Genomic DNA, 18,637 nt, shown 5'->3' on the forward strand with positions numbered 1-18,637 from the left:
GGGATTTGTCCGTGTCCCCCCCCCCAATAAAGGCCCCAGATGGATTTTGATGGGATGGGGGGGATGGAAAGTGACCCCCCCACACTGGGACAGCTTCCCATTAAAAACCAAGAGGAGCACTCAATGTACCAAAGAGGCCCCCCCTGGGGAATAATTCACCCCCCAGGGGGGGATTTATCAAACCTGGGACCCCCCCCGGGGTGGTTTATAAACTGGGCCGTCCCATTGCACCCGCAGGGGAGCCCAAAGCCCAACGGGGAGGGCAGAACCAAGCGGGGAGGTGGGGGGGTCAGATGGAGACAGCGATGCCGTAGGAGCCCCCCCGTTGTACTCACAGGAACAGCTCCAGTCCATCTTTTTATTGAATTTCTTGGTTTTTCTGAAAAATCTCCTGGCGTTACAGAATTTCAAGTGAAACGGGGGTTTTTCTGTCATTTCTGTGGGTTTTTCTCTTCCACTCGTGACGAAAACGGAAACTCCGTGAGGCGAAAAAAAGGGGTTCGGGGTGGGGTTTGGGGTGGGGGGCAGAGAGAAGCTTTATAAAACTAACATTTGGGGTTCGAGCGGTTTACTTTTTGTTTTAATCGGCTGAACGGAAGGGGAAGGGTCGGGGTGGGGAAAAACCCTTAAAATGGTGTAAATTCAACAATAACGAAACCAAAAAATAAAATGAGAGAGAGAAAAAGGAAGGGGGGAAAACGAGAACCGAAAGATCAACGGGAGGCGGCGCGGGCGTGGAGAGGAACCAAATGTACAAACGGTGCGGCGGCTCTAGCTGCTCCCCATGCCCCCGGTCTCCGAGGACAGCCTGCAACGAGAAGACAGTCAGGGGGACACGGGGACACGGGGACGCGGCCCCCCCAAAATGGAGGGGAAAGGGAGGGGGGGCTGCGGAGAGTGGGAGCCCGAAGCTGGGGGGAAGGCGGATGGGGTATCAAAGGGGTGGGGGTGCACGGGGTGGCTTGAAGAAGGGGGAAGGTTGGCAGCCCCAAATGGAAGAGGAAAGGGAGAGGGGACTGGGGAGAATGGGACCCCAAAATTGGGGGGAAGGGGAATGGGGACCCCAAAGGGATGGGAGGTGCACAGGGGTGGTTTGAAGAAGGGGGGAAGGTGTTGGCACCCCCAAAAAGGGGAAAAGGGATGGGGTATCAGAGGGGTGGGGGTGCACGGGGTGGCTTGAAGAAGGGGGAAGGTTGGCAGCCCCAAAATGGAAGAGGAAAGGGAGAGGGGACTGGGGAGAATGGGACCCCAAAATTGGGGGCAAGGGGAAAGGGGTATCCAAGTGATGGGGGGTGCACAGGGGGGAAGGTTGGCACCCCCAAAATGGAAGGGGAAAGGGAGGGGGGAACTGGGGAGAATGGGAGCCCAGAGTTGGGGGGAAAAGGGGACCCCAAAGGAATGAGAGGTGCACAGGGGTGGTTTGAAGAAGGGGGAAGGTTGGCACCCCCAAAATGGAAGGGGAAAGGGAGGGGGGACTGGGGAGAATGGGAGTCCAGAGTTGGGGGGAAAGGGGACCCCAGAGTTGAGGGGAGGTGCACAGGGGGTGGTTTGAAGAAGGGGGAAGGTTGGCACCCCCAAAATGGAAGGGGAAAGGAAGGAGGAACTGGGGGAAGAATGGGACCCCAAAATTGGGGGCAAGGGGAAATGGGACCCCAAAGCTGGGGGAAGAGGAATGCAGGGAAGGTTGGCACCCCTAAATGGAAGGGGAAAGGGAGGAGGGAACTGGGGAGAATGGGAGCCCAAAATTGGGGGGAAAGGGAAATGGGACCCCAAAGGGATGGGAGGTGCACAGGGGTGGTTTGAAGAAGGGGGAAGGTTGGTACCCCCAAAATGGAAGGGGAAAGGGAAGGGGGACTGGGGGAGAACGGGACCCCAAAGTTGGGGGGAAGGGGAATGGAGGGGGGACCAGGGAGGTGGTTTGAAGAAGGGGGAAGTGTTGGCACCCCCAAAATGGAAGGGGAAAGGGAAGGGATAACTGGGGGAGAAATGGGACCCCAAAATCGGGGGGAAGGGGAATGCGGGGAAGGTTGGCACCCCCAAATGGAAGGGGAAAGGGAGGAGGGAACTGGGAAGAATGGGACCCCAAAATTGGGGGGAAGGGGAAATGGGACCCCAAAGGCATAGGAGGTGCACAGGGGGTGGTTTGAAGAAGGGGAAAGGTGTTGGCACCCCCAAAATGGAAGGGGAAAGGGGATGGGGTATCAAAGGGGTGGGGGTGCACAGGGGTGGTTTGAAGAAGGGGGAAGGTGTTGGCACCCCCAAAATGGAAGGGGAAAGGAAGGGGGAACTGTGGGAGAATGGGACCCCAAAGTTGGGGGGAAAGGGAAATGGGACCCCAAAGGGATGGGAGGTGCACAGGGGTGGTTTGCAGAAGGGGGAAGGTGTTGGCACCCCCAAAATGGAAGGGGAAAGGGAGAGGGGACTGGGGGAGAATGGGACCCCAAAATTGGGGGGAAGGGGAATGCAGGGAAGGTTGGCACCCCCCAAATGGAAGGGGAAAGGGAGAGGGGACTGGGGGAGAATGGGACCCCAAAGTTGGGGGGAAGGGGAATGGGACCCCAAAGGGATGGGGGTGCACAGGGGCGGTTTAACACAGGGTGGTTTGAAGAAGGGGGGAAGGTGTTGGCCCCCCAAAAATGAAAGGGGAAAGGGACGGGGGCAACTGGGGGCTGAGGAAGAGGATGGGGCACAGGAGGAAGGGCTGAGCTGGGGGACAGATGGGTCCCCAAAGGGGACGGGGGGGTCTGGGGGTGCAGGTTTAAGGCAGAAGTTGGGGGGAGGGGGGGAAGGTGTCGCCCCACCCCCAAATGAAGGGAGGGGGCACCCAGGATGGGCTTCACCCCGGGGGGTGAGGAAGAGGACGGGGCGATGGGTCCCCAAAGGTAAAAGGGGTTTGGGGGTGCTGGGGGGGGGTGTTTAGGGACAATTGGGGGGCAAGAGGTATCACCCCCCCAAATGAAGGGGGGGGTCACCCCGAACGGGGGGGTGAGGAAGAGGATGGGGGGGCAGAGGAAGGGCTGTCCCATGGGTGGGGGACACAGGGGGGTCCCCAAAGGGGACAGGAGGGTTTGGGGTGCAGGGTTAGGGCAGATGTGGGGGGGGAGGGAGGGCTTTGACCACCCCTCCCAAAATGAATGGGGGGGTCAGTTGGTGGCGGGGGGGGGGTCAGTTGGGGGGGTCAGAAAGGGCTGTCCCAAGGTGGGGGGACACGGATGGGTCCCCAAAGGGGACAGGAGGGGGTTTGGGGGTGCAGGGTAAGAAGTGGGGGGAAGAGGTGTTGCCCCCCCCCCAAATAAAGGTGGGGGTTCACCCTGAGGGGTGACGGGGGGGGGGGCACAGGAAGGGCCGCCCCATGTGGAGCGGTTTGGGGGGGACACGGAGGAAGGTTTGGGGGTGCAGGTTTAGGTGCAAGCGCTGGGAAGGAGCATCACCCCCCCAAATTGATGTGGGGGTCACCTGGGGTGGGGGGGGACACCTGGGGGGGGACACAGAGCCAGAGCAAGCGCAGCAGCAGCCTCAAAGCTTTTCTGGGGGGGGGGACACCAGGGACTCAGGCAGCAAGGAAATGGGGGGGTCTGTACCCCCAGGCCTTGGGGAGCACAAAGGGGGGGACACACAAGGGACAGGACACAGCCGCCCCCCCACCTCACTGCAATTAACAGGGGGGCACCCCAATATGGGTGGCAACGAGCCCCCTCCCGAAAATGAGGGCACCCCGCATCTTCCCCCCCCCAGCACAGATCTACCAGAGCACAATCGCACCGTGGCAACTTTATTACAGGTACAGACATTAATTAGTTAATGAGACAGCCCCCGGCACCGGGACGGCAATTAAACCCCACCCCCCTAACGAAGCGCCCCCCCCACCCCCCCCCCCAACCGCCATTGCGAACAAGCTACTAAAAAATGGGGGGGGGATGAAACAGCTACAAGGAGGAATTGGGGGGACGGGCCCATTGCAAGCTGGGGGGGGGAATTAAAGTTAACGGGGAAAATTAACGAGAAATTCGCTTTTTGAGTGTTTTCTACCTGCTGGCCCCCCCAGTGTGGTCCCTTGGCCCCCCCCCCTCCCCAATAAAAGGGGTCAGTATGGGGCGAATCGCTGCTTTTCGGTTTTGAGTTTGTTGGCGGCGGCGCAGGGGGGGGCGGCAGGGGGGGCGGCCTTGGAGGCCACATTGAGCGCCAGGAGGGGGACGGGTTTGATGGCACCGAGCAGCCCGGAGACACAGGGGACGGCGGCCAGGGGGTTGGGGACAGCGGGGGCGTCGGGAGGGCCCCCCCCGCCCGCCGTGGTGGTGGAGGAGGAGGAGGAGGAGGAGGAGGAAGAAGAAGAAGAAGAAGGGGTGGAGGGTTGAGAGAGGTTGATGCTGAGGTGGTCGGGGGTCGGAGTGACCGAGGCTGCCTGGGAGGAGGAGGGTTTAGCGCTTTCTAAACTGGAACAGAGGAAGAAGAACAAAACAAAGGAACAAAACAAAACAAAAGGAACGGAACAAAACAACAAAAGGAGAGAAAAAAACAAAAAAAAACAACAAAAATACGGGTGGGTGGGAGCAGCACGGAAAAAGCGCACGGGACACACAGCGGCCAGCGCACCGGGGGGGGACGGGGGGAGGCGGGGGAGCCTGGGGGGACAAGGAAAGGTGGGGGAACCTGGGGGGACAGGGAAAGGTGGGGGAACCTGGGGGGACAGGGAAAGGCGGGGGAACCTGGGGGAAATGGGGGACAAGGAAAAAGAGGGGGGGAGACCGGGGGGACAAGGGAAGGGGGTGAGGGGAACCTGGGGGGACAAGGGAAGGCGGGGGACAAGGAAAGGTGGGGGGAACCTGGGGGGAAATGGGAGACAAGGAAAAGGGGGGGGGGGGAACTGGGGGGACAAGGGAAGGGGGGTGGGGGAAAACAGGGGGACAAGGAAAGGGGGGGGGAAGGAAGGAAGGAAGAAGGGAAAGGAAAGAAGGAAGAACACAAGGACAGGAAAGGGAGACGGAAGGAATGGAAAGGAGGGAGGGGGAAAGGGGAAGGGAAGGAGGGAAGGAAAGGGGAAGGAGGGATAGGGAAAGAGGGAAGGAAAGGGGAAGGAGGGATAGGGAAAGAGGGAAGGAAAGGGGAAGGAGGGATAGGGAAAGAGGGAAGGAAAGGGGAAGGAGGGATAGGGAAAGAGGGAAGGAAAGGGGAAGGAAGGATAGGGAAAGAGGGAAGGAAAGGGCAAGGAGGGATAGGGGAAGAGGGAAGGGGAAAAGGGAAGGAAAAAAGGGAAGAGCAGGCTGGAAAAAGGAAAGGAGCAACGGGAAAAAGGGTTGGGGAAGGAGGGAAGGGGAAAGGGGAAGGAGGGCAGGCGGGAAGGGGAAAGGGGAAGGAGGGAAGGGGAAGGAGGGCAGGCAGAAGGGGAAAGGGGAAGGCGGGCGCGATGCTGCGAAGCCGCAGCCGAGCCCAGCGAGGCCTGGCCACACCGAGCCCCCCCACGAACCCCCCCGGAGCGCGTGAGCGAGCTCAACCATCCAAAACCACCAAAAACCACCACACAAGAGCCGGAAACCCCGGCGGCTCCTCCTCTGCCGCGTCACGCGGAGCTCGTCCCCCCACAACGACACCGTGGGGACACCAGGGACAGAACACACCGGGCTTGGGGACACAGCGCCCGAGTCGGGCCCTACACCTCATCACCCCCCAGACTGGCTCAGACGGTCCCCGCATCACCATTTGTCACTCAACCCAACGCTTTACGGCTGGGAGAGCGGGAAGCGATCGCACCAGGAAAACGGGACAAGGGGAAAAACCCCAAAATAGGGGCGGGAACCCCCCCGCCCCCAAAGACCCCGCGAGGCTCGTTAGCGTGACCATACCTGACATTAATTAGATACTGGGCCAAGCTGATGCTGGCGGCCGAGCCGGTGATGGTGACCTGCCTGTCGGTGGAGCCCTCCACCGGGTTGGCAATTTTGATCTGCGCCCCCGACATCTGGCGGATCTCATTGATTTTGGCGCCTTGACGCCCGATGATGCAGCCAATCAACTGTTGGGGGAGTGGGGGAAATGGTTTAATTAGCGGTGATTAAGAGCGTCAACCCATGGTCATCGTCCCTTGGTCGCGAGCGTCCCCGCCTTGGTGGGTTAAGGGGTGAGGAGGAGGTGATTTGGGGGGACGCTGTGAGCCCCCGCGTGGCTTTGACATCAAAACCACCCCGTTTTGTTATTAAAAAAGGGGGGGATCGCAGTGATTCACGGGGACGCTTGTAAAGGATGGGGGACCCCCCCCGCAAAGAATAAAACACTCACATCGTTTGGAATGGTGAGTTCGTGAGAGGTGGTTTGAGCCGAGGCGTCCAAACCTGCACAGAGGGAAAGAGGGACGGGGGGGTCAAAGGGGGTGCTGGTGACAATATGGGGGGGCACAGCACAGACAGCACCGCCCCAGCATCCACTGCTGGCTCCGGGCTCCCTCGGATGCTTTGAAAGCAGAGGGGATGCGCAGAGCGAGCGGGGAGGTTACGCGACCCCCCTCACGCTCCCCTTATTTATCCCTCGCCCCCCCCCCCCCCAGGTGACCCCAATTCTGTCCCCAACCCCTGGCGGTGTCACCAGGCCCTGCGAGGCCGCTCAAGTCTCAGACGGGGCCACCAAAAGCGCGCTAAGCGGATTTATAAAGATTTGGAGGATGTTTTGCCCCCCTCCCCATTCACTCCCTGCTTTAGGGAAGCCTGAAGCACCACCCCAGGGTTTTGGGAGGGGGGGCACAAAGCAGCGTGGGGACACAGCGCTGTCCCCATGTCCCCAGGACAAGCAGGCGATGGCTCCAGCAACTCCTCAGGTTGGGGCGAGGGGGGGGGGGACACAAAGAACTCACCCCCCGCCCCGGCCCAGCGCATGGGTGCGGGGTGAAGTCAGGGACCCCCCCGACAAATCCTGGGTGCTAAAAAGCAAACCAGGACCTGTGGCCTTTCCACAGCCCCCCCGGCCCCCAGCAGAGGGAGAAGGAGCCCCGGGCGGGTATTAATTAGTTATTAATTAGTTAATTACAGACTGCGGTTTTCAATCATTACCCCAATAGCCTTTCACCTCTGCAGAGCTGGATTCCACGCCTGTTAAGACACAAGGGACAGTGAGTTGCGCAGGCTCAGGCTCCCAGCCCCAAAAAGGAGCTTTTTCCATGAGTTTTTAAGCCGTTTTTAGCGAATTTCCAGCCAATTTGGTGCAACTCGAGTTGCTGGAGGGGGCAGAAGGTGCTGCGGGGTCCCCGGTGCGTTGGATGGGGACGGAAGCAACAGAGGCCCCGTCTGCTCGCTGCTTTGCTTTGGGTTTGGTTCATTTTGCATCTTTTAAGCTTTAACTCATTGAAGCTGTGTTGTGATATAAATCATTCACCTGGCCAGGCTCGGTAACACCCCCAGTTTGGTTTTGGGGGGGTTTTGGGGGTGTGTGGAGGCCCCGTTTGAGAGGAATTGGCCTCTTCCCCCCCGCCCAGGTTGTAAAGAGAAGAGAGCAAAGGAGTTTCCATACCACTGAATCCAGTGTTGCCATGAGACATTGGAAAGTGTGACTGTTGCATTGCCAACTGGTGCAGCTTGGTCAGCTGGGGGGGGGAAATAAAGGGAAAGAGAGAGAAAAGAAAGGAAACATGAAAGGAAAAGAAAGGAAGAGAAAGAACAAAGGGTGACGTTAATTATTTCCCAAGCGCCGAGAAGGATTCGCAGCATCAACGTTAACACAGAGCCCCCCCCGGCCCCACCGCACGTGGCTTTGGTGTCGCCCCCCCCCACTGCCCCGCTTGCTGCTCTATAGGTGCCGAAAGCAAAATTGGGCGCGCCCCCCCCCCAACCTGCACCGAGCCTACGGGATGAGCATGGGTGCCAAAGGATGGTGGTGTCCCCACAGTGAACTGTCACCAGTGTCCCCAATGGGCTGGGGGATCAACCCCCTGACCCCCCTCCCAAAAATGCCACCAGCGTCCCCTGCGCTGGGAGAACAACCAGGATGTGGACCAGCGTGTGCTGGGCTGGACTGGAGCTTTTTGGTGCTCTCAAAGGGGGATTTGTGGCAAATTTAAGGAGTAAATAGGGGCGGAGAGGGGGGCGAGGGAAAAGCTGGAGCTGGTGTGAAATGCCAAGCTGGGGAGAGGTGGGGCGGAAAAATAAAACCAAAAATATAGATATATAGGAAGAGGGAGGTGTCAGAAAGTAGGGGAGGAAAAAGGAGAGACTGGGTGAAGCCAAAGGGTGAATCGAAGGGAGGCGAGTGGTTTTTTTGGGGGGGTGGGGGGGGGAGTTCGGATCAGATCGAGTATTCGGCCCAAGCGCGGAGCAAATTTTGGCAGGGGGAGCGAGGGGGTCGGGGAGGTGGGAGGAGAAGGGGGTGGGTGGCTTGGTGTTGTTTCTTTTGCAAAGACAAGAAGGCGTAAAACCAAACTTACATCTGGCTGTGGAATGGCATACTGTCCTTGAATGGCATAGGCCTATAAAAAAGGAGGAAAAATCAAAGAATCCTATTAACGCCCATCGGACAGTCACCCAGGGACAGACAGATTGCAACGAGCCAGGAAGGCAGAGCCAAGGTGGAGAGTTCTCCGGGGCGAGGGAAGTGGGGCAGGGAGAGGTGGGGACGGTAAATGCTTCACAAGCCAACTTCAGTCTAGACGGGCGGTATTTTAGACTCGGTTTGGCCTTACGTGGCGGGTTCAAGGGAGCGGACAGGACGGCGCCGTCCCCCCCAAAAAAAAAATGAGAGTTGGAGAAAAATAATCATTAAAAAAAATATATATTATATATATATAAAGTGGCAGACAAAAAGAAAAATTAAAAGAAATTGAAAAAAAAATCAAATGAAAAAGAACACGGCCAAGGATCTTGATGAAGATGTTATGGTGTGGTGGAGTCCGAGAAATGCTTCTAAACCCTGCGCCCCCCCGCCTCGCCGACGGGAAGGTCTGGCACCCCCAGCCCTGCTTGCACCCGCTCCCCCCGCCCCCACGGCCCCTTTACATCGGCCCAGCAGCAAAACCGGCCCCCCCCGCCCCGGCCCCCCCCAAAAAAATAACAAAAAGAATCAAAATGTCCCATTGCGAGTCCTCTCGTCACTTGTGCACGCCTAGAAAACGTCGCCGGGCAAGCTAAAGGCTGGAGCTGGCTACCGAGGCTAGAGAGGCGAAAGAGAGGTGGCCGGGGGGGGCACGGGGGCAAGGAGGTGGGGGGGATGAGGCTGAGTGCCTGACCTGCCACAATTCCATTGTCTTGAGGTTAAGGGACAGCCACAGACTTCAGATTCCTCCTGAAGCTACCCAGAAAGGACGAGTCACTGGCTGGGGCCTGGCTGGCTAAGGGTGGGGGGGTCGGGGTGGGTGAAAGGGGGGCCGGGCAGGTTTTTGGGTGGGGGGGGTGGGATGTAAAGGGAGGGGAGAGGGGGGTACACAGCCTCACTTCCAGGTCACCGGAAGAACTGCAGCCCAGGCTGGAATTGGCCCAAGTTCGTTGCCATGCAGTGGCTGCCGGGTGGCCTGCGTGAGGAGAGGTTGGTGGGCTCAGAGTCCAGTTTTCCCAGTGGACAGGAGTCCACAGCATTTAGAAAAAAATCAAAATCAAAACAAACCAAAAAAAAAAATAAAAGCAAAAAAAATAAAAAATAAAAAAGCCACCATTGTCAGGTTGGTTTCTTTTTTTTTTTTTTTTTTTTTTTAAATGGGGACAGGGAAAATGCCACCCCTTGTTGGCAGTCTCAAAGAGGCCAAGGATTGAACGGGCCGTGGAGACTGAACTCCCCTCTCACCTCCTGAGGTGGTCCCTCCAAGTCAGAGTTGAGGCACATGGATGGGGCGGTGTGGGGGTAGCTCGCACTGCCGCTGCTGTACCTGTCCTGTGGATAAATTAGAGGACTTCAGTCTCCAGGGCTGGCAATCCGAAACCTTCCGCTAACACCAAAAACATCCGCATCGGCTCGGCCGCTCGCTCTCGTATTTCTAGTGTGGGTTATCGATAGTTTTGGAGGGGTAGGACCCTGCTCTGAGCTGCAAAGAGAGCGCAAAACCCTACCCTGGAGCTGCGGAGACAAAGAGCGGAACGGCGCTGGAGGGAGGGAGCTCGGCCCATGCGGCTGCGCTGGGGAGGGACGGGGGGGCGGGGGTCGCGTGGTCCCCCCCCCCAGGCCAAGGGATGGGGTGGAAGAGAAGGAAAAGGGGGGGGCGGAAAAAACAGGGAAGGGATGCGTGGGCGGGGGCAGCTCCTCACTGCTCTAACGGGGGAGGCTCCGGTGCCGCGGGGGGGAGCGCGTGGTCCGGCCCTCCCCATGCGAAAGGTGCTTTTGGGGGGGGCGCGAACCTTCTAAGCGCTTCCCCCCCGGGGCGAGGAGCGGGCAGGAGAAGCTGTTGGGAAGGGGGGGGGAGGCAGGGAGGGCAAAAGGGGGGTGGGGGGGGCAAGGTGAGGAAGGGATGGTGACAATTCCATCCCCAGAACAAGCGTGGTGGGGGGAGCAGAGTTAAGCCTGGCTTAGGGGGGGGACAGCGGTAGCTGATCCACCTTCCCTGCCTATGAAGCCTCATGGAAAAACCAGTCCCTGCCTGCGCTGCCTGCGGGGGGGGTCCCTGGGTGGGGGGGGCATTGCCCTGGTACGAGTCACCGCGTTTTCCCCAAGCCTGGGAAGCGCGGGGTGGGGACCTGGTGACCCCCACTCAGGCCTGACCCCCCCATCTGACTCAACCAGCACCCCCCCACCCTAAAAAGGGCCATTGGGGGAGCGGGGGGAGGGTCTCAGGGCTTTAGGGAGCTTTGTCACCTCTACCCTGGCTCGGTGACAGGGAGCATTGTCCCCGGATGAGCTCAAGAGGGACTAACCCCCCCGCCGTGTCGCCTACAGCTACTCCTACCTGTCACCCCCCTGGCCCCCCCCCATGCAAGTGAAGCTTTTCCGTACCCCCACCTTACCCACACAGGCCTTTCGTAGCCCAAAAGCCAGCCCCGGAGAGCAGAGACCCCCCCCAAAACCCCCTGTGCCCGTCACCGCACTCACACCGTGTCCCCAGAGCCTGGATTGGGCAGCTGGAGGTTCGCCCTGATTAAACACACCCCCCCCCCACCCCCCCCCCCCAAATTATTTGTGGCTGGTGAACTCCAGGGCTGTTTGCCAGCATTGCCCCCCCACCCCCAAAAATCAGCCTTTTTGGTCCTTCCACCCTCTCCCATCCTCCGCATGGCTCTGGGAGGCTGAGGTGTGGGTGACAGGCACAGAGCGGGTGACGCATTGCAGTAGCGGGAGGGCTCGGTATGATGCCCCCCCCCAGCCCCCCAAATCCCCCTCCCCACACCCCAAAAGCAGAGGAGAGGCCTTACCTGACCGCCTGCAAAGATGACGGGAGAGCTGGATGGTTTGGGCCGGTACGGGATGGTGACGCCCTTCGGGGGGGACTGGGGGACAAAAAGGGGGGGAGGTGAGACACCAAGTGCCATCATCACCCTCAGTGTCCCCCCCCAACACCAACGCTCCGCTTTGGGGTGAAATCTGCCCTTTGTGGGGAGTTGAGCAGCACATTTGGCCAGCGAGGTTCCTCTGCTCGGTGTCACCGCGCTGGGCAGCAGGTGACACGGCCAAGGCGCAGGTGACACCGCCAGCCTCGGGGCAGGGGGGGGCAGCTCCAGAGCCCCCACTCGACCCCATTTGTTTTAAGCCATAATCCCCCGCTATCCCTTTATCCCAGCAGCCGTTTCTCTGCCCTCAGCGGTTTCCACTCGCTGCGCCGGCCACAAATCCTGCGCTACACGTGTGTGTCCCCCACCCAGGGGACAAAAACGCACCCACGGGGACAGGGGGGTCCCTACCTCGAGCATGACGACGCAGATCTGTTTGACGCACTCGATGATGGACTGTGGGATCCCGGCGATGGTGATGGCTCGCTCAGTGGAGTTGGGCAGCATGTCACCGGCCACCTGGACCTGCGCCCCCGTGCTCTGAAACGTTATTTTGAAATAAGCTTAAAAATAAGCAATCAGACCCCCCCTCGGGAAGGGCTGTGACCTCAGTGACAAACCCCGTGGCTGGGTTATATATGAAGAGACAAAACTGTGTTGTCCCACACACCCCTCCGTCTCCTTTCCCCAAAAATAAGGCCTTTTAGTCCTTGCGGGGAATAATTTGGTTGGTCCCTGTCACCCACGGCAGAGCTGGACGGAGTTAATCCCCAGCAGCCCAGGGCCAGCGCTTACCAAGGGTCGGTAACACATTCCCACCCCCCAAAAAAACAGGAAAAGGCTGGGGGGGGTGATATGGAGTCCAGGGAAAAGTGGGGAGGAGCAAGAACCCAGGCCAGGGTTTGCCGCAAGTCTCAGTTTCACCCGCGCTAAAAATACACGGAGCTCTATAAAAAGCCAAGTGACACCACATCCCTACACGGCGGTAACCCCAGCGCAGGGGCTGTGCGGGGTTTACCCCTGGGGGGGCACCCGGACACTGTAAACCCCCCCAAAAGGGGTCGATACGCACCTCTCGTATCTCTTTGATCTTGCAGCCCCCCTTCCCGATGAGGGACCCGCACTGGCTGGCGGGGACCACGAGCCGCAGGGTGACCGGGGGCCGGCTGGCGGCCGTGCTGTTGGTCATGGAGCTGCTGATGTCCTGCGAGGAAGAGGAGTTAATTCGGGGGGGGGGGGGGGGGGGTCAGCGCCACGGTGGCCTCGCCACAAAGGTGACAGCCTGGCACAGGGACAGGGAGGATGACGCTGGCACGGGGAGGCGGTGACAAGGTGACCCCGGGGCTCTCCCGGTTCTATTTCCCAAGGTTTAGCGGCCCAAAAGTGACACGGTGACATTTTAGGGAGGGGGGGAAGATGCCAAACTGCGTTGGCGCCGGGAAAATGGGGGGTTAACCCCCACCAGCACAGAGGCCACCGGGTCACAGCGCAGGGATCTGGTGATGAGTCATTGAAGGTTTGGTGGCCCCACAGCTCCCGGTTGTGGGACACAAGTGGCTCTGGGGACAAACCAGCGTGGCCGGTGACAGCGCTGGCAGGGGGAGAAAAGGCACAAGGCCAGGGCTCAACTGACCCACTACAACCAAAAGCTTTAGGTCAGGCTTAGCGCTCGCAGCGCTGGGACAGGGAGTCCCCAAAAGGCTCCAGCCCTGGGGTGCAGCAGAACAACGCAGGGCTCGGAGTGGCCTTGGGGACAGATCTGGGGGTCCCAAAGGTGCAGGGCGACACCATTTTTACCCCCATGGGAGGGTGGGGGCTGTGGGGCTGTGCCCCACACCAAGCAGGGAGTGTTCACACCTTCCAAATGATGTGGTGAACAGAAAACTCTGACACATAGCAGCCCTGAGCGGCCTCTAACCAACAAATATCCCCTGGATGTCATCGATTCAAGGGACAGGGGGGCAATGCAGCTTCTCCTCACACCCCCAGACCCCCCCGAGACACAGTGGGGTGGAGCAGCATGAAGATGAGCAAAGCCAGGGTTGTTTTGAAGCCCCGCTCTGGTTTAAGCCGTTTAACCGGTGGGAAGTGTCAGCACCCGGACCTTGACCCTGGGCAAAGATCAGGCCCCCCCATGGTGAAAACAGCACCAGGTCGTGCAGAAGGAGCTGCCCCCCGTGTCCCAGCCCCCCCCACGCCCCGGGGTTCGTTTATGCGGGGGGGTGGAGGCCGCAGACCCACCTCTTCCAGTTTGTCGATGATCATCGCGAACGCTTTGAAGATGGCGTTGGTGGGGCCCGCGAGGGTGATGATCCGCTCGGGGCAGTTCCCTTCCGAGATGTTAATGCGAGCGCCGCTCTGCGGGGGGGGCGGAAGGGAAGGGACCCCCGTCAGGGCTCCCGGGCCCCCCAAAACGCGGAGCTGGGGCTGCCGGCGGCGGGCGTCCCCGGGCAGCCATCTTCTCTCCTCCTCCTCTTCCTCCGCCTCCCTGCCGGCCCTGCCTACAGCTCCCAGCATGCCCTGCGCTGCCTGCGCCGCCGCGGATCTCCCCGGATCTCCCAGACCCTCCGGGATCCCCCGGACTCTCCTGGATCCCCTGTGTCCCCTTGAACTCTCCTGGATCCCCCTGAACCCCTCAGAGCCCTCCTGGATCCTCCTGGTTCCCCCCAAACTCTCCTGGATTCCCCTGGATGCCCCTGACACTCCTGGATCCCCAGAGTCTCCTTGAACTTTCCTGGATCGCCCTGAACCCTACATAGCCCTCCTGGATCCTCCTGGTTTCCCCTTGGTCCCCCCAAACTCTCCTGGTTTCCCCTGGATCACCCTGAACCCTCCTGGATCCCCGCAGATGCCCCTGACACTCCTGGATCTCCCCGGACCCCACAGATACCCCTGACACCCTCAGATCCCCCAGGTCCTCCTGAACACTCCGGGATCCCCACAGATGCCCCTGACACTCCTGGATCACCCTGAACCCTCCTGGATCCCCCAAGTCCCCCTGAACACCCCTGGATCCCCCAAGTTCCCCTGAACACCCCTGGATTCCCACAGATCCCCCTGAACACCCCTGGATCACCCTGATGCCTCCTGGGTGCCCACAGATCTCCCTAAACACTCCTGGATCCCCCAGGTCCCCTTAAACTCTCCTGGATTCCCCCTGACACTCCTGAATCCCCTCGGATCCCCCCAAATCCCCCATAGCCCTCCTGGTCCCCCTAAACTCTCCTGGTTTCCCCCGGATCCCCTTGAACCTTCCTGGATCGCCCTGAACCCCCTCACAGCCCTCCTGGATCCTCCTGGTCCCCCTAAACTTTTCTAGATCCCCTTGCATCCCCCTGAACCCTTCTGGATCCCCCTGGTTTGCTCCTCAACCCCCCAGGTTTGCCTTGGATCCCCCTAAACCCCCCTGGTTTGCTCCTCAACCCCCCAGGTTTGCCTTGGATCCCCCTAAACCCCCCTGGTTTGCTCCTCAACCCCCCAGGTTTGCCTTGGATCCCCCTGAACCCCCCTGGTTTGCTCCTCAACCCCCCAGGTTTGCCTTGGATCCCCCTGAACCCCCCTGGTTTGCTTCTCAACCCCCCAGGTTTGCCTTGGATCCCCCTGAACCCCCCTGGTTTGCTTCTCAACCCCGCAGGTTTGCCTTGGATCCCCTTGAACCCCCCTGGTTTGCTCCTCAACCCCCCAGGTTTGCCTTGGATCCCCCTGAACCCCCCTGGTTTGCTTCTCAACCCCCCAGGTTTGCCTTGGATCCCCCTGAACCCCCCTGGTTTGCTCCTCAATCCCCCAGGTTTGCCTTGGATCCCCCTGAACCCCCCAGGTTTGCCTTGGATCCCCTTGAATCCCCCAGGTTTGCTCCTCAACCCCCCAGGTTTGCCTTGGATCCCCATGAACCCTCCTGGTTTCTCCTGACCCTCGTGGCTCCCCCCAAATCCCTCTGACCCCCCCCAGATCACCCCAGATCCCTCTGACCCCCCCAGATCCCAGACGCACCTCCTCACGCATCTTCTTCACAGACTCTCCTTTCTGTGGGGAGGGGGAGAAGGGAGAGAAACATTAGTGCAGCCAGGCAGGGTGGGGCGGGGGGGGAAAGGTGGGCGAGGGGGGGTTGTCGCTCACTTACCTTCCCAATGATGCTGCCAACCTCCTGCGACCAAAACAAAACCAACAGTTAGTCCAGGCTTAAAAAAAAACTCCACACTCTGGGAGTCCCAGGCTTCAACAAACTCAGTTTTCCAACCCAAACAAGCTCCTGGGGACCCCCCAGTGCCCCCCCTAGATAAACAGACACCGAGATGTCCCCCGGGTCACTTTTCCCCCCCGCCTCCCGCGTTGTTATTTTTATTGATGAGCTGTGCTCGTCACGGGATATCGAGAGGCGGCCGGGTGCCAGGGAGCACATTCCTGCCCCACGGCCGCGATAACCGCCCGGCTCCCCACGCCGGCTCCGCTGCCACCGCGGCCTCGTGTGGGGGGGACACACACACCTACCTTGCCGTGCATGAGTAGCCGGATGGTGAGGGTGACATTTAAACCACCTTCAATGACACCGGTGTCCATCTTGAGCCGCGGGGGGTGACTCAGGCTCTGGCAGCGCTCGGGGTTTTGGTCGCTGGGCGAGCGGAGCTGAGAAACAAGAGAGGGGACCCGGTTGTGGCGCTGGTCCCCCCACACCCATTTAATCCCCCACCTTGGGCTTATCCTGCACTTTAATACCCGCCCCCCCGGTGCTTTTAGGGCCAAGCTGCGCTCCAAAGAGCGATCGCTGCACTTTGGCTGCTCCTCCTGCCAGTTTTCCATAGAACCGGCACAATTTCACCTACACAGAGCAAAATCCGGAGCGGGGAGGGTCTGGCTTGTCCTCCCGGCCCCCTCCTCACTGAGCTTTCACCTACAGCCCCAGGGAACTCGTCCCCACTTGCAATCCCCACGCCTCAATCTAGATAACAAACTTTATTTGATAAACTTGCAAACACCCCGTTTCCCTTCGCTTTACCCCGCTCGGGGAGCCGGGTTGCTGAGAAACAACTGAAAAACAACAATTTCTTAGCATGGGGGGGGACATTTCAGTCCGGTTCACAAGGTGATTTTACTCAAAACCAGCTAAGGGCACGGGAGCACACGATCAGGTTTCAAACAACCCGAGGCAGTTGCAAAACACCCCGAACCAGCACCGGATCAGCTGCTTCGCTTCCCAAATCAATTCAATAAACTCCGCTTCAGCGCTCGGTTTTTTTATCAATCCGGTTGGTTAGTGCCCCATCAAAGTTTAACTAAGCCCAAGGAAAGACAAGGCAGGGGATTAATCCGTGCCAAGCGGGCAGCGCTGCCGCGCTCTGTGTTAATTCTAAGAGGAAGCCGCTGGCACGGAGGGGTTTATTTTGCCATAGCGAGGAGTTACGGGCTCTATAAAACTCAGCCTGACATCCCAGTGGCTCCAAAAAGGCGCCTGTTTGCCTACTTAGGGAAGAAAAGTCTGGATCGGAGCGAGGATCCAGACCCGAGCCCGTGGGGCGGTTGTTTACGAGCGTCCCGGTTCATCCCGGTGCACCGGAGGTGCCAGGAGCCGCGTTGGCACCGGCTCCGCGGCTCCTCCTCCTCCTCCCGCCGCTTCGGCGGCCCCGGTTTGCCTTCGTTAGGGTTTAATTTGCCTTCGTTAGGGTTTAATTTGCCAGTGGAATGGGTGCCGGGGGGGCTGGCAAGGACAAAAGGCACCGGGGGGGCCGAGGAGCGGGTGCTCCCATCCAGATCTTCCGCTGCAACCAAACTTCCCAAACTTCTCTTACCTGTGGCTGGCATCACCCCCCCCCCCCGCCGGGACCCCCCCAGTTTTAGGATCCCGGCCCCAAATTGGGAGCATTAAAGGGGGGAAGGGGGATTTGGCTCCAACACCAGCTCGGTGCTGAAGTGGGGGGAACGTGGGTCCAAAATGGGATCATCCCCGTGGGGGGGAAACAGCACCGGGGGTGGAAATCCCGGTTTGGTGCTCCGGGGGGGGTCACGGATTGACCCCCCCCACCCCGGATTGAGCCTCCCATTCAAAAGCACGGGGGGTATGGGGTTGTGGGTTTAAACCGGACCCAAATCTCAGAGGGGGGGGTTGAGCCCCAGCTTGGTGTGAAGTAGCGGGGGGGGCTCAGGACCCCAAATGGGGGGGAGCGGCTCCGGGGGTGCAGGAACGGTCCAATATGGGGGGGGGGGGGGGGGGGGGGGGGCAGAGTCCCGAGCAGGGATCGCGGCTCCGAACCGGGAAAACCCCGAGGTGTTGCGGGGGGGTCGGTGGCTCCGAGTCCCGTTCACCGCCCCCCCCTCGGGGGAGAAAATAAGAAAGAAATCGGAATAGTGGCAAAAAAAGGGGAAAAAAACATTTAAAAAATAAAAATTCAAAAAAAGAAGAAAAAAAGAAAAATTAAACTGTAGAAAAATTGAAATACTAAATAAAAAAAACAAGTTAAAAAAGAGGGAAAAGGGATCAGAATGAGTGTCCCCCCCCCGGGCCGCCGCTCGGTACCGGGGGGGGGCAGCGCCATGTGACGCACGCGGCTCCGCGGGCCCCCCCGGTCCCGGTCCCCGCGGTGGAAGGGGGGGAGGGGGGACAGAAGTGGGGGGGGGAAGGGCGGAGGTGTCGCCCCCACCCCCCCCCCCCTTCCCGTTCCCCCCCTCCCCCCCCCCGCCGGCAGCGTCGCGGCGCGCGCGCAGGCCGCGGCCTAGGCCGCAACTAGGCCGCACGTAGGCCGCGGGCCGGCGTGAGGGCGCGGCCGGCGGCGGGCGGCGGAGAGGCGGCGCGGGGGCGCTACGCGAGGCCGCGGCTTCGCGGAAGTCGGCGGCCGGGAGGGCGAGGGGGCGCTCGGGCGGGAAACGGGTGGTGAGGCGTTGAGTTGGGGGGAGTGGAGGGGAGGGGGGGGGGGGTCGGGCCTACCTGGAGCGGCGCCGGTAACGGCGGCGGGAGAAGGGCGCTCCGGGCGGAGCGGGAGGAGGGAGGGCGGGGAGGAGGGGAGGGAGGTGGGGGGGGAGAGGGAGCGCGCCGGGGCGGGCGGGATGGCGGCGGAGGCGGCGGAGGCGGCGCGGCTGCTCCTGCTGCGGCGGCCGCGGCGGGTCTGGGAGGGGGCGGCGGGAGCGGCCCGATTTACACCCCGCCCCGACCCGGAAACGGACGCCGCGCACCAGCGAGGCGCGGCGGGGGGCGGGGACAGAGCGGCCTCCCCTCCTCCTCCTCGCGCCCCGCCCTTTCGCCGCCTTGCGCCTACCAACGAGTT

The 18,637-nt window shown here is 60.5% G+C and overlaps 1 protein-coding gene across 17 annotated transcripts; it reads right to left on the reverse strand.

Moving 5' to 3' along the window:
• Positions 1–344: 344 nt before the first annotated feature.
• Positions 345–18,482, reverse strand: PCBP2 (poly(rC) binding protein 2). 17 transcript variants are annotated; one of them, XM_071799928.1, is made up of 16 exons: positions 18,301–18,477; positions 15,873–16,007; positions 15,505–15,528; positions 15,375–15,407; positions 13,626–13,742; positions 12,457–12,588; positions 11,796–11,924; positions 11,310–11,384; positions 9,754–9,840; positions 9,419–9,484; positions 8,405–8,446; positions 7,495–7,567; positions 7,038–7,076; positions 6,274–6,326; positions 5,841–6,010; positions 345–808 (listed from the first exon to the last, which is right to left on the reverse strand). In XM_071799928.1, the coding sequence occupies exons 2-16, from the start codon at positions 15,939–15,941 to the stop codon at positions 772–774; spliced, it is 1,146 nt and encodes a 381-aa protein (XP_071656029.1). In that variant the 5' UTR covers positions 15,942–16,007; positions 18,301–18,477; the 3' UTR covers positions 345–771. The 17 variants fall into 17 exon arrangements, with proteins under 17 accessions (XP_071656029.1, XP_071656031.1, XP_071656030.1 ...); XM_071799916.1 differs by lacking the exon at positions 345–808 and adding an exon at positions 3,751–4,433 and having other exon boundaries at positions 18,301–18,482; XM_071799917.1 differs by lacking the exon at positions 345–808 and adding an exon at positions 3,751–4,433 and having other exon boundaries at positions 15,873–16,040; positions 18,301–18,482.
• Between the last annotated feature and the right edge of the window lie 155 nt (positions 18,483–18,637).

The sequence above is a fragment of the Patagioenas fasciata genome, chromosome 28, assembly GCF_037038585.1.
Source record: "Patagioenas fasciata isolate bPatFas1 chromosome 28, bPatFas1.hap1, whole genome shotgun sequence".
Taxonomy (NCBI): Eukaryota; Metazoa; Chordata; class Aves; order Columbiformes; family Columbidae; genus Patagioenas; species Patagioenas fasciata.